Source organism: Salvelinus alpinus, chromosome 9 (assembly GCF_045679555.1).
Source record: "Salvelinus alpinus chromosome 9, SLU_Salpinus.1, whole genome shotgun sequence".
NCBI lineage: Eukaryota > Metazoa > Chordata > Actinopteri > Salmoniformes > Salmonidae > Salvelinus > Salvelinus alpinus.
Window position 1 is genome coordinate 65,888,862 of NC_092094.1, and position 14,333 is coordinate 65,903,194.

Here is a 14,333-nt window from a genome sequence, read left to right on the forward strand (position 1 = left end):
GTCCTTCAGTTTTATTTGAGACGACTGTACAACCATCAAGATTAATTGTCAGATTCAACAGAAGATCTTTGTTTCTTGGGACCTAAAACTAGCATCTGTTTTATCCGAGTTTAAAAGTAAAACATTTGCCGCCATCCACTTCCTTATGTCTGAAACACAGGCTTCCAGGGTAGGCAATTTTAGGGCTTCGCCATGTTTCATCAAAATGTACACCTGTGTGTTGTCCGCATAGCAGTGAAAGTTGACAATGTGTTTCCGAGTGACATCACCAAGAGGTAGAATATATAGTGAAAACAATAGTGGTCCTAAAACGGAACCTCGAGAAACGTTAACTTACAATTGATTTGTCAGAGGACAAACCATCCACAGAGACGAACTGATATCTTTCAGAAAAATAAGATCTAAACCAGGCAAGAATTTGTCCGTGTAGACCAATTATGGTTTCTAATTTCTTAAAGAATGTGGTGATTGATGGCGTCAAAAGCAGCACTTAGGTCTAGGAGCACGAGGACAGATGCAGATCCTTGGTTTGACACCATTAAAAGGTAATTTCTAACCTTTGAGTGCAGTCTCAGTGCTATGAGGTCTAAAACCAGACTGAAGCATTTCATATCCATTATGACTTTGAGAAGGCAGTGAGTTGCTGTGCAACAGGTTTTTCCAAAAAATTGAGAGGAATGGGAGATTTGATATAGCCAATAGTTTTTTTACATTTTCTGGGTCAAGGTTTGGCTTTTTCAAGAGAGGCTTTATTACTGCCACTTTTAGTGAGTTTGGTACACATCCGGTGGATAGGGAGCCATTTATTATGTTCAACATAGGAGGGCCAAGCACAGGAAGTAGCTCTTTCAGTAGTTTAGTTGGAATAGGGTCCAATATGCAGCTTGACGGTTTATAGGCCATGACTATTTTCATGAATGTGTCAAGAGGTACAGGATTAAAAAACTTGAGTGTCTCAATTGATCCTAGGTCCTGGCAGTTCTGTGCAGACTCAGGACAACTGAACTTTGGAGAAATGTGCAGATTCAAAGAGGAGTCTAATTCGCTTTCTAATGATCATGATTTTTTCATCGAAGGAGTTAATGAATTTATCACTGCTGAAGTGAAAGCTATCCTCTCCTGTTGAATGCTGCTTTTTAGTTAGCTTTGCGACAGTATCAATTACATTTTGGATTGTTCTTATTCTCCTCAAATTAGGATGATCGAGCAGTAGTGAGGGCTCTTCGATATTGCACAGTACCGTCTTTCCAAGCTAGTCGGAAGACTTCCAGTTTGGTGTGGCGCCATTTCCATTCCAATTTTCTGTAAGCCTGCTTCAGAGCATGGGTATTTTCTGTGAACCAGGGAGCAAATGTCTTGTGACGAATGTTTCTAGGGGTGCGACTGCATCTAGGGTATTATGCAAGGTTAAATTAAGATCCTCAGTTGGGTGGTTAACCGATTTTTGTACTCCGACGTCCTTGGGTAGGTGGAGGGAGTCTGGAAGGGCATCTAGGAATCTTTGAGTTGTCTGAGAATTTATAGCACGGCTTTTGATGATCCTTGGTTGGGGTCTGAGCAGATTATTTGTTGCGATTGTAAACGTAATAAAATGGTGGCCCGATAGTCCAGCATAATGAGGAAAAACATTTAGATCCACAATATTTATTCCATTGGACAAAACTAGATGCAGGGTATGACTGTGGCAATGAGTAAATCCAGAGACCTGTTTGACAAAACCCACTGAGTTGATGATGGCTCCAAAAGCCTTTTGGAGGTATCTGCCATAACTACAAGGTCTGATAGGAATTCAGGGAACTCAGTGAGGAACGATGTATACGGCCCAGGAGGCCTGTAAACAGTAGCTATAGAAAGTGATTGAGTAGGCTGCATAGATTTCATGACTAGAAGCTCAAAAGAGAAAAACATATATTTTTTTTGTAAATCGAAATTTGCTGTCATAAATGTTAGCAACACCTCTGCCTTTTAACGGGATACGGTCACTAGTGTAACCAGGAGGATAGGCCTAATTTAACATTCATCAGGCTTGAGCCATGTTTCAATCAGGCCAATCACATCAAGATTATGATCAGTCAGTGGCGACCCGTCATTCAGGGCACCTGTTTTGAGCCCAACATTTTTTGCAAAAAAAAACAGTCACATCAGTTTGTAAACAATTAAAAAATATATATCATTGAGTTAATTAATAAAGCCACATACAAACATGGTCGCTTTAGTTGAGTAAGCAGCTCCAAAATGCAGATAGCCAGGTGTAGTGGTGGTAAGGATTCACTCCATGGTGCTGAAAAGAAAGCTCTGCTGTTGGGACAGCTTTATGTAGGCCCTAACAGTTCGTGAGCACCGTTTGTCACCGTTATAGTGCTATTAATGTATTGTTTAGGGTTGTGTAGTGACTTTGCTGGCATGCATCTAAAACATTTGAGTTTGCCTCACCAACATTTATATGCTAAAATCGCCACTGTGATCAGTGATTAGTTGAGATTGACTATGACTGCCTTGGAAGTGAGGGATCTAACATTAAGTAACCATATTTTGAGATGTGAGACCACAATCTCTTTCAATAATGACAGGAATGGAGGAGGTCTTTATTCCAGTGAGATTGCTAAGGTGAACACCGCCATGTTTTGTTTTGCTCAACCTAGATCGAGGCACAGACACGGTCTCAATGGGGATAGCTGAGCTGACTACACTGCCTGCTAGTGGCAGATTCCACTAAGCTGGCAGGCTGGCTAACAGCCTGCTGCCTGGCCTGCACCATCTCTTATTGTGGAGTTAGAGGAATAAGAGCCCTGTCTATGTTCATAGATAAGATGAGAGCACCCCCCAGCTAGGATGGAGTCTGTCACTCCTCAGCAAGCCAGGCTTGGTCCTGTTTGTGGGCGAGTACCAGAAAGAGGGTAAATAATCTACAAATTCTATCTTTTGGGAGGGGCAGAAAACAGTTAAAATCAAATCAAAGTTTATTTGTCACGTGCGCCGAATACAACAGGTGTAGTAGACCTTACAGTGAAATGCTTACTTACAGGCTCTAACCAATAGTGCAAAAAAGGTGTTAGGGTGAACAGTAGGTACGTAAAGAAATAAAACAACAGTAAAAAGACAGGCTATATACAGTAGCAAGGCTATAAAAGTAGCGAGGCTACATACAGACACCAGTTAGTCAGGCTGATTGAGGTAGTATGTACATGTAGATATGGTTAAAGTGACTATGCATTTATGATGAACAGAGAGTAGCAGTAGCGTAAAAGAGGGGTTGGCGGGTGGTGGGTGGCAGAACCAGCGATTGACTTGTGAGACTGCTGTAGAGCTCATCACTCCCCCTTACTGGGAGGGGGCCAGAGACAAATACTCAATGCCGACATCTTTCTAGCTGATTTACACGCTGAAGCTATGTTGCACTTGGTGACCTCTGACTGTTTCATCCTAACATTGTTGGTGCCGACGTGAATAACATTATCCGTATACTCTCTAAACTCGCCAGTTTTAGCCTTAGCCAGCACCATCTTCAGATTAGCCTTTACGTCGGTGGCCCTGCCCCCTGGTAAACAGTGTATGATCACTGGATTATTATTTTTATGTCTATTGTAGGTAATGGAGTCGCCGTTGACTAGGGTTTTCAATTTGTCAGAACTAATGGTGGGAGTCTTCGGTGGCTCAGACCCCGTAACCAGAGAGGGCTCGGCCTCTGACTCCGACTCGTTGCTTAATGGGGGGACCCGGTTGAAAGTTTCTGTCGGCTGAATGAACGATACCGGTTGAGCATGCCGACATCATTTCTTTCCAGAAGCCTTGAGAAAATTGTCCGGCTGCTGGGATTGTGCGGGGGATTTATACTACTATCTGTACTTACTGGTGGCACAGACGCTGTTTCATCCTTTCCTACACTTAAATTACCCTTGCATAACGATGGCATCTGAAGATATGCTTGAAACATGGCTATCCTCACCATAAGGCGATAGTTCTGTATATTATGAGTACAGCAACTGCAATTAGATGGCATAGTGTTAATGTTACTACTTAGCTTTTTCGGCTGGTGGTCCTGTAGAACAATGGCCAGATAAAGCGTCAGGGGTGAAAAAGTTGAATGAAAAAAGTAGAGCGAGGGGGAAAAAGACGTTGGTAAATGTATTAAAAGCAAAAACTGAAAAGTTTGGCAGATAGCCAAGTAGCAACAAACAGCACAATTTAGGACCCTAAAAATTAAGTTGATATAGTTTTCATGCTATAATATCTCAATGCAGAGGTCAACTGTAGGCCAATTGCCACCTTGTCAGATATCAATCCAATTTGTGATGGCTTGAGCTTTTGACTGATTCAAGAGAACTGTCCACTTCCCCACTGGTAAAACGTCTATTCCTTCCCCCCCTCCACTTCTTTTAGTCAATATTGAGCACACTCAGCTGAAGGCAGTAAGGGTGCATTGTGTGACAGAAAAGGACACTGCTATCAAACAATGGCCCAAGAATGCATTTGAGGCCCTATCATGTATCTGTACAAGTGGTGGGCCTCGCCATTCAAATCAGCCTTCCCTATAGAGGCTTATTTTTCCCCATTCATAACCCAAAAATGTTTATTGTTTTACCTTTGTTCAAATGTAACATGTGCTCATGTAAAATCAATGAATGAATGAGGAATACATTGATGTAGTCAAACCATCAAAGCACTGGCAGTATAGGCTACATTAAAAACATCAAGGTTTTACACACAAAACAATTGAATTCTATTTCAGGAGACAGATAAATATAATGTATGACCGGAGCACTTAGTGTCTTTATTTTTCTCACTGCTACTGTAACTCGACACATTGTATCAGCTGCTGCATTGCTATAACTCGATACTCTCATTGAAACAATGTATGAAATATATTTTTTGCTTTCAATTCAACCAAACGGTAGGATGGAGGGTGAGGCCCTCTGCTGGATGGAATGCACACATCAGAGCAATGAAGAACTTCATGAATAGGGAGGCAGGCACTCCTCTTTAATTGATATCATTTCTCTTCATACTGTATGTGTAGTAACTACTGCTTAATGATCAACCCCGAGAAAAATGGACCCGATAGTATTTCATGTGTAGAAATGTAGTTGAAAGTATTGTACAGATAAGTGAAAGGGCCAAATTGAGGCAACTCCCGCCCTGTTTTACATTCATACACATCGTCACTTTTTGTTTTGATTTTATCCACTTTGCTATGGAAACCTTTTTTCTTCAAAAATGTGCTAATCCCTGTCAGTTGTCTCGGTTGCTGTTAGGCTATGTGATCTGTCCCTAACTCCATTCTCTATTTTTGTGCTTCCTTGTGCTGCCAAGCCCCTGACGTAATGCTTCGTGTTAATTATTAGCATGTGGAAAGCAATGCCGAGACTCGCCTCTGGTAAAACAAGAGTAGCTTAACTGTAGGGAGAATAGTTAGTCAAGATGGCAAAACACACAGATCCGGAGTGAAGGGGCACCGCTCCCCACAATTGTGTACTTTGTTGCGCCCCGTCCTGCGACCAACACAACCGATACAACTGTGCCTAGAAGTGAGTAGCCTAACGTTTTAACAATTTTCTTTGCAACTTTTAACAAGCTTCTGGAGTATTTTTGTAGACTCTTGTTTGAGCTGCTCTCTTGTTGGCTGTCCAGTAGGACACCTGCAATATAGAAAAATGTGCTACTAAGTACTAATCTAAAAAAAAATGTGATACAATAAAAAAAAATCTCGGAGAATACAAATATATCCAGCTGGACATTTATTTTGTAGACATTGACGGTTGATATTTACCCGTATAAATAAGCGTCGGAATGGTTAACGCGCGGTTCTGGATCTCAGGAGTTTATGGAAACTAGTATGAATATGTGTAGAATTACAGTGTAGCATAGCTATGCATCGGCCACATTTTAGGAATGTTCTAAGACTCCGCATTTGAACTCAATTATTTCACGTAGAGCCAAGTATTCATTTTCCTTGAGACGAATCGCATCACCTCCACATTTTACAAATGATCTAGCCTATCCTCGGTGCTCATGTAGGGCTATGATTGCCCCAATGCTGATGATGCAAAGTGGCCGTTTTTGAGACCCGTTAGTGCTGACATGGGGACTTTATTTTAAGGTACGACATTGAATACGAATGCGGTCTTTTCATGCGAGGTTATTTGTGTCGCGTCGACGTTGGCAGTCCACAGATTATACAGTCTACAGGCTATCTTCGAAACAATGTGTGGTGGAAATTTAGTCATTTATGCTTCATCATATAGTACAGCACACCGATGCTTTGAACCTAACTCATTCATAGACGCTAACAACCTTTAGCGCCTTCCGACGATAGCCTTCGATCTACTGTTCTGAACGTTAAAACGCATTACTTGCGGTAAAGTTTTTGGGGAAAAGGGACATATCTTTCATATCGGTGAGAAATAATTCTCAATTCAAATGGTGAAATTACTACACACCTTTTTATAGGGTTAGTGTTCCCACACGGCCATATCTCCAAATTACAGCGCTTGTTTCTGGAAGACAGCTACCTAGCTTGCTCCTGACACCTGTGTGTGACGGTGTCCACATACATGGGTTCAGTTTGCCCCTAGGTGAGTCGAACGTATGTGCTTGCATAGGCTACTCCCAAAATAGCTTCGCTTGACAAATTAGAACACTGTTTGTTCCTCCTGAGCCACCATAGCAACAACATAGCCAGAAACACTTCCTCAAAATAGTTTGAATGATCTAAGATAAATCAAGAAATCTGTCATTACTTTTGAGGTTTTTGCCAAGGAGGTCTTGGGGTATTTTCACACAGTCCTTTTTAAAGGAACCGATGTTAGTCCTCTGGGGTAAAAAAAGCGAAATAACTGGGGTCTCTTTGTATTCACACTCGCCTAGCCTTTGAATGAGGACTCAACTCTTCTGCCAGTTCACGTAACCCATTTTGTTTTATTATTTACATTGACAGCATAGGAACAGTGGGTTAACTGCCTTGTTCAGGGGCAGGATGGCCTTGTCCGCTCTGGGATTCGATCCAGTAACCTTTTGGTTACTGGCCCAAGGGGCAGAATGACAGATTTTTACCTTGTCCGCTCTGGGATTCGATCCAGTAACCTTTTGGTTACTGCCTACTTACATTTTGTAATAATTGTATTCAGAAGATACAGAAGACATGTAAATATTATTGGTAACAGAATAAATAGCAGAATAAATAATGCTGTAATTGAAAATTGTACAGCCAATGTAGGCTACTGCCCCTTTTAAAAGCTAGAATAGATTTTGTATGCTACAGTATTTTGTGATTCTTTCCAAATATGTTGTCTTCTCACAACATTCAAACCCCACAATCGAATAAACAGCTTACGAAGCTCTCTTATAGATCAGATATTGCAAACAAATAATCGTAACTAAAAACTACACACATATTTTGGAATTTCTGTGCGTCTTTGACAATCGCTAATCAATATCCAAAAATGGCACACGTTTTTCCTGCAAAACTGCACATCAAAATGTTCTCTCTTGTGGCACCAATGTGAGAGGTTTTGGCAGGGGCAAAGGTGTTGCAGTAGTGTGTGTAATTACAAGTCAACCTGGGGAGCTTTGTGTTCTTATTGCCCTAAAAAAAGGAACTGGTCTGTGGAATTCAAGCGAATGGAACTCAGACCACCTCTCGAGATTGTCTCAGTTCTGTTTGCTTCGGGAGCTCTTCTGAGGTGTCTGAGTTCCTTTTGGAATGTTAACCATTCACCAAAGATTAAGCGGACTGCACAGAGTTCATAAAAATTGTCTAAAAGGGACCAAGTGTGAAAACACCCTTAATTGTGCAATTTTACATCTAGCTAAGATGTTTGGTGCAGTATTTTTCAATCTTTCGTTGAATGATAACAAACACTTAATGTTCCCACTCCTACTAGAAGAAGTACTGTCGACCAATCACTGATGAAGGGGAGTAGACTTCGGCTACTGAACTTTGACTTGCCTCAAGAAAAATGTGAGCTGGAACAGCCCGAAGAAAAACCTGCCGAACACCGAAACTAACAAAAACATCACAAAAATGTGTCCTAATATATGCACTAACTGCTTTGACTGGGAAGCATGTGACAAGCTTTAGCGTAACTGGGGAGGAAGTGTAGTTCGTCAACTGGGGGCACACACACTGTGCAAAACTGCTACAGATAGTGATGCTTTTTTTATTTGAAAGGTTATTTTTTGCTGATATGCCCTTTTATCTTTCATATGTTTCGCAAACAATGGTTATTTCTAAACATTTAAACAGTGTCGGAATTGTAGTTCACACAACCATGGGCGACGCGAACCACTTAAAAGCCTACGCAGGAGGGTTTTCGAGAGCTACTTTGAACATAGCCGTCTGTAACATTAAAACATAAGGGACCAGCGCCCTTCTCTTTAGAAATACCAGTCGGGATGTTGCGCCAATTACTGACAATCATATTTTTTGTCCCGGTGGTGAATACCACAGCCCGCATCTATACGGTAGAGCGTAACTACTTTTAGATGAAAAGTATGATACATACAGGCTTTGTTGCAGTAAGGAATAGGTGTCACTAATATCGTGGTTTTCAAAGGAGAACAGTTTCTTTCAATAATCGTCAATTTTCAAGTCTGCGGAGAGCAGTGTTTGCTGAAGCAACGGGCACTGTCACATTTCCTCAGTGTTTTCTTATTCACGGTCGGTAAAGACTTTGCTGGATGGGTTTTGGGACGCTGTGTGTACGTGTGTGACCATGTCTCTCAACCATTTATTTCCATAATTTCAGGTCTAAGGGGGATCCCTGTGGAAAATGGCAACAAGGGTAACGCTGGTTTGACAGCGCAGAGTGCAGGAAGAAAGCTGACTCTCCCGTCTGACTGTTAACCCCCGCCCTTTGGCAGATGCACCAAGGAGAGCACCTTGCTCCCCTCAAGCTGAAGCTACACTTGCAATGCTAAAAGCCCGGATGATGATATGCCACTTGAACTGAGCACACCTACTGCTGTCCACTCAACATCAACAACAGAAACAGGCAAAGAGAAGAGCGCAACCAACCCGAGAAAGCGAGAGGAACACAACACAAGCTTTGACAAAAGTTCAACCACCACAGCACCAAGACCTCCGTTAACCTAATTCTCTCGTGACACCAGGGGGGGTCACTCTAACTGGTTTCCCCGTTCTGCTTCGTGCCTGTCCCCCAGACCATGATGTTTCGCGACCAGGTGGGTGTCCTGGGAAGCTGGTTTAAGGGATGGAATGAGTGTGAGCAGACGGTGGCTCTGCTGTCGCTGCTGAAGCGGGTGTCGCGGACCCAGGCCCGCTTCCTGCAGCTGTGTCTGGAGCACAGCCTGGCCGAGTGCACCGAGCTCCACGTGTTGGAGGGGGAAGCCAATAACCCAGGTAGGCCCACTGACACACATTATCTCCATCTTGACTGTCCATTGAAGTTGATGATTACCAATGGCTGTGCTCCGTTGAAGTTGGGGAAGGGTTAGTGCTTCTGGTACTGATGCCACTTCAAAAACACACACACATTTGAAGGTATGTCATTCCCTATAACAGCCTTACGCACTTCTACAGACAGCGAAGGGTTAACCGTGCCCATTGCCCAGTCAGTGTATTGTGGCATGGCAACGATGAGGTCATTGCACTAGCTGGCCTCGCACCATCTTTGAATTGGACACCAAATCATACATGACTCCAGTGCTCTGCTGTGGGGATAAATCAGTTGGGGGGTCTGGTTTGTTGCATCAGGCTGGTACGTGACTATGGAAACACCCTGGCAACCAAACTGACTCATGAAAAATAGAGTGGAGCTCTGGCTGGTGTGCTGTGATGATGAGAAAAAACACTGTGTGTGTACTGATCTGATGTCTACAGCTGTATAGCTGGTACCACCACTGTCTGCACTGCCTTAATACACATTGATGAGAAACCGTCTGTTAAGATGGATACGTTATCATTTTCTCCTACACACACATAAATACACAGCATGCACACACACAGCAACATGGGATTCCCATCAGAGTTTATTCTGGGCAGTGGCTGCCTCTTTTAGCCTCACCTTGCTTCTCTCTCCACTGTGTTCTCCCAGTTATACAAGGAGGTTATAATGCAGTATGGCCCCTTACTGTTCAATATAAATATGGACGTGTTGCCCTAGACTTCCAGTCATTGCGCTAACGCGAGTAAGCAATTAGTAACTTTCTTCAAACTGCACATCGAGACATAAAAATGGTATCCACTAGTTACATCTGCTACTGGGGAAAATAGATAAAGGGCTTCTTTGGCAAAATCCACAAATATCCCCTTAAGCGGGTCACTCCCACGCCCTAGTCAAGTGTTCACTGTCAGAGATCAGAGGAGGCAGAGAAGACTCAGCGAGGACGGGTTCAAATCATCAACTCGTGGGTTTATAGGAATAGTTTAGCTCCATTTGGGATCATACTGCTTTAAGGAGTTTGTTTTAATAGTAGGCTGGTCCCATATCTGTTTGGCCAACTCTTATGGTCATTGTCACGCTGAACAGATCTGGGACCAGGCTAGTGGTTGTACAGTGGTGGTGAACTGGACATGAATGTGACTGTATGGATCTTGATGCTATGAAGTGTAGCCAATCGGCTGCTCAATGGGTACTTCCCAGTACCTCTGAATATCTGCCTGCCTTGTTTCTCTTACTTCATGAAAATTGATGTGTAAATGGACTGGGTATATTTTCTCATTGCTGTTTTCACCTACTGTATTAAATCCATTCAGATTAGCAGTCCTGAAGGAGAAAGTGCAAGCAAATAAAAATACAACCTAAGACTATTAGGAACACTGTTTATAGCTACTTAGCCAGTTGTCTGGGTCTTGCCACGCCTGTCAGTCTCACCTGTGTCAGCCTGCGGTCGACCCTGCTTCCGTTGACTCGACAAGTTGAGCGGGACAGTCGGCAATGCCCCCAGCAATGGAACATTGTTCCAGTGCTGCTGCAATGTTGTCTATGGATCAATTATGTGGCTATACATAGTCTTTCTGGAATGTAAGGACTACTGACTGTCTTTGCTCTCTGTCTACACTGATATCAAGTGTATGCCAGTTGTTTGAATCGTATCTATTGTCATGTTCATTGTCATCTTTTCAGACACAGAAGTGTGGATGGCAAGGATTTTTTTTTTTAAATCATCTCAAGCTAATTGGCTCAGACAGATTTTAGATGTGTAAGTTCAACACTTGTTGTGGTTGTCGTAAAAAAATGTAATAGTTGTGGGAGAATTGGAAAAATATCCATCTTTGTGGTAGAAATGGAAGCCTGTGGCCCACGCAGGGTTAACTTGCAGCTGGAAGCTCCAAGTTGAGTGGAAAGGCGCAACTATTTGGAAAGTGCTGTACTAATGAAAGGAATCCACAATGACTTACTTATTTCACTGCGTGAAGAGGCTGCCTTGTTCCCCTGAACAGAGTGATGCAACTTATTTTCTGCTTGTCACAGCATCAAGTCGAAAGACGATGTATGTGTGTGAGAAAGAGACTGGGGTGAGGGAGAGGGGGATTTATTTTAGTCACTCGATGATATTACATTTTCAGATTTGGCAGAGAGATTTGGGATTTTGACTAGGTTCAAGTAATTTGATTTGCTACTTTGAGCACCTGAAATAGAGAGATCTATAAGCACGTACACTACTGTTCAAAAGTTTGGGGTCTCTTAGAAATGTCCTTGTTTTTGAAGGAAAAACACTTTTGTCCATTAAATAACATCAAATTGATCAGAAATACAGTGTAGACATTGTTAATGTTGTAAATGACTATTGTAGCTGGAAACGGCATTTAAAAAATTTCTCTCATGGAATAGCCTTCATTTCTCAGAGCAAGAATAGATTGACGAGTTTCAGAAGAAAGGTCTTTGTTTCTGGCCATTTTGAGCCTGTAATCGAACCCACGAATGCTGATGCTGCAGATACTGAACTAGTCTAAAGAAGGCCAGTTTTATTGCTTCTTTAATCAGAACAACAGTTTTCAGCTGTGCTAACATAATTACAAAAGGGTTTTCTAATGATCAATTAGCCTTTTAAAATGATCAACTTGGATTAGCTAACACAATGTGCCATTGGAACACAGGAGTGATGGTTGCTGATAATGGGCCTCTGTACGCCTATGTAGATATTCCATAAAAAAATCAGCCGGTTTCCAGCTACAATAGTCATTTACAACATTAACAATGACTACACTGTATTTCTGATCAATTTTATGTTATTTTAAATGTGATTTTCTTTCAAAAACAAGGACATTTCCAAGAGACCCCAAACTTTTGAACGGTGGTATATATATATATATTTATTTTGGAGTTAATGGGTAGAGCTGATTTTAATTTCAATGCTATTTCCTCATTGGGTTTCTACATAAGAGCATTATCAGACCTACTGCTGTGCTGATTGAATCTGGAAGTTGAAGCTCAGTGCAAGTAATTGGAGCAGTCTGGCTTTTCAAACATGGCTGTTTGGGGTATGTAACATTTCCTCCCCGATTTATAAAATACATCTTTAGGCCATACCCGGGGGGCGGCAATTAGATCACGTTTGAAGTGGCTGAGCATTGTCCTGTCTAAACAGGGGTGTTTAGGCTGCCCGAGTGGCGCAGTGATCTAAGGCACTGCAGTGCTTGAGGTTTCACTACAGATCCGGGTTCGATCCCGGGCTGTGTTGCAGCCGGCCGCGACCGGGAGACCAATGAGGTGAAGCACAATTGGCCCAGCGTCGTCCGGGTTAGGGGAGGGTTTGGCCGGCCTGGAAGTGCTTGTCCCATCGCGCTCTAGCGACTTCTGTGGCTGGACGGGCACATGCATGCTGACACAGTCACCAGTTGTACAGTGTTTCCTCCGACACATTGGTGCGGCTAGCTTCCGGGTTAAGCGGGCATTGTGTCAAGAAGCAGTGCGGCTTGGCAGGTCATGTTTCGGAGGACTCATGTCTCTCGACTAGAGGTCGACCGGTTTTTTTATTTTTATTTTATTTATTTTTTTAACTTCTACCGAGTCAGAAACCCGGATCCGGGAGCACCCCCCACCCCCCACCAGTAAAAAAGCTGAATAGCATAGCGTCACAAGTAAATAGTAGCATCTAAATATCATTCAATCACAAGTCCAAGATACCAGATGAAAGATCCACTTCTTGTGAATCCAGCAATCATTTCTGATTTTTAAAATGTTTTACAGGGAAGACACAATATGTAAATCTATTAGCTAACCACGTTAGCAAAAGACACCATTTTTCTTTGTCCACCATTTTTTCTCTCCACCAGTAGCTATCACCAATTTGGCCAAATAAAGATATTGATAGCCACTAACCAAGAAAAAACCTCATCAGATGACAGTCTGATAACATATTTATTGTATAGGATAGTTTTTGTTAGAAAGATGTGCATATTTCAGGTAGAAATCATAGTTTACAATTGCACCCACCATCACAACTCGACTAGAATAAATACAGAGAGCAACGTGTATTACCAATTTACTCATCATAAAACATTTCATAAAAATAGACAAAGCATAGCAATGGAAAGACACAGATCTTGTGAATTCAGACAATATTTCAGATTTTCTAAGCGTTTTACAGCGAAAACACAATAAATCGTTATATTAGCATACCACATGTGCAAACGTTACCCCAGCATGAATCCAAGGCAAGGGGAGCGATAACGTTATGATCACCAAAATATATAAATTTTTTCACTAACCTTCTCAGAATTCTTCCGATGACACTCCTGTAACATCATATTACAACATACATATAGAGTTTGTTCGAAAATGTGCATATTTAGCCACAAAAAAACGTGGTTATACAATGAGAATAGTAGCAAAACTGGCCTAAAAATGTCGGGCGCTATATTTGAGAGTGATCTAGTCTTTTTTATTTTATTTTTTATTTCACCTTTATTTAACCAGGTAGGCTAGTTGAGAACAAGTTCTCATTTGCAACTGCGACCTGGCCAAGATAAAGCATAGCAGTGTGAACAGACAACACAGAGTTACACATGGAGTAAACAATAAACAAGTCAATAACATGGTAGAAAAAAAAAGAGAATCTATATACAATGTGTGCAAAAGGCATGAGGTAGGCAATAAATCGAATAATTACAATTTAGCAGATTAACACTGGAGTGATAAATCATCAGATGATCATGTGCAAGAAGAGATACTGGTGTGCAAAAGAGCAGAAAAGTAAATAAATAAAAGCAGTATGGGGGGTGAGGTAGGTAAATTGGGTGGGTAGTTTACAGATGGACTATGTACAGCTGCAGCGATCGGTTAGCTGCTCGGATAGCAGATTTTTTAAGTTGTTGAGGGAGATAAAAGTCTCCAACTTCAGAGATTTTTGCAATTCGTTCCAGTCGCAGG

General features: G+C 41.9%; 1 protein-coding gene across 4 annotated transcripts in view; it reads left to right on the plus strand.

Moving 5' to 3' along the window:
- Positions 1-5,323: 5,323 nt before the first annotated feature.
- LOC139530502 (protein Smaug homolog 1-like) overlaps positions 5,324-14,333 on the plus strand; it is an 87,288-nt gene continuing 78,278 nt past the window's right edge. For 2 of the 4 annotated variants that reach the window (XM_071326983.1, XM_071326984.1), the window contains exons 1-2: positions 5,324-5,525; positions 8,745-9,358. In XM_071326983.1, the coding sequence (XP_071183084.1) occupies positions 9,163-9,358 (196 nt within the window). In that variant the 5' untranslated portion in view covers positions 5,324-5,525; positions 8,745-9,162. The remainder of the gene's footprint in view (positions 5,526-8,744; positions 9,359-14,333) is intronic. The other 2 variants (XM_071326985.1, XM_071326986.1) reach the window with 2 other exon arrangements.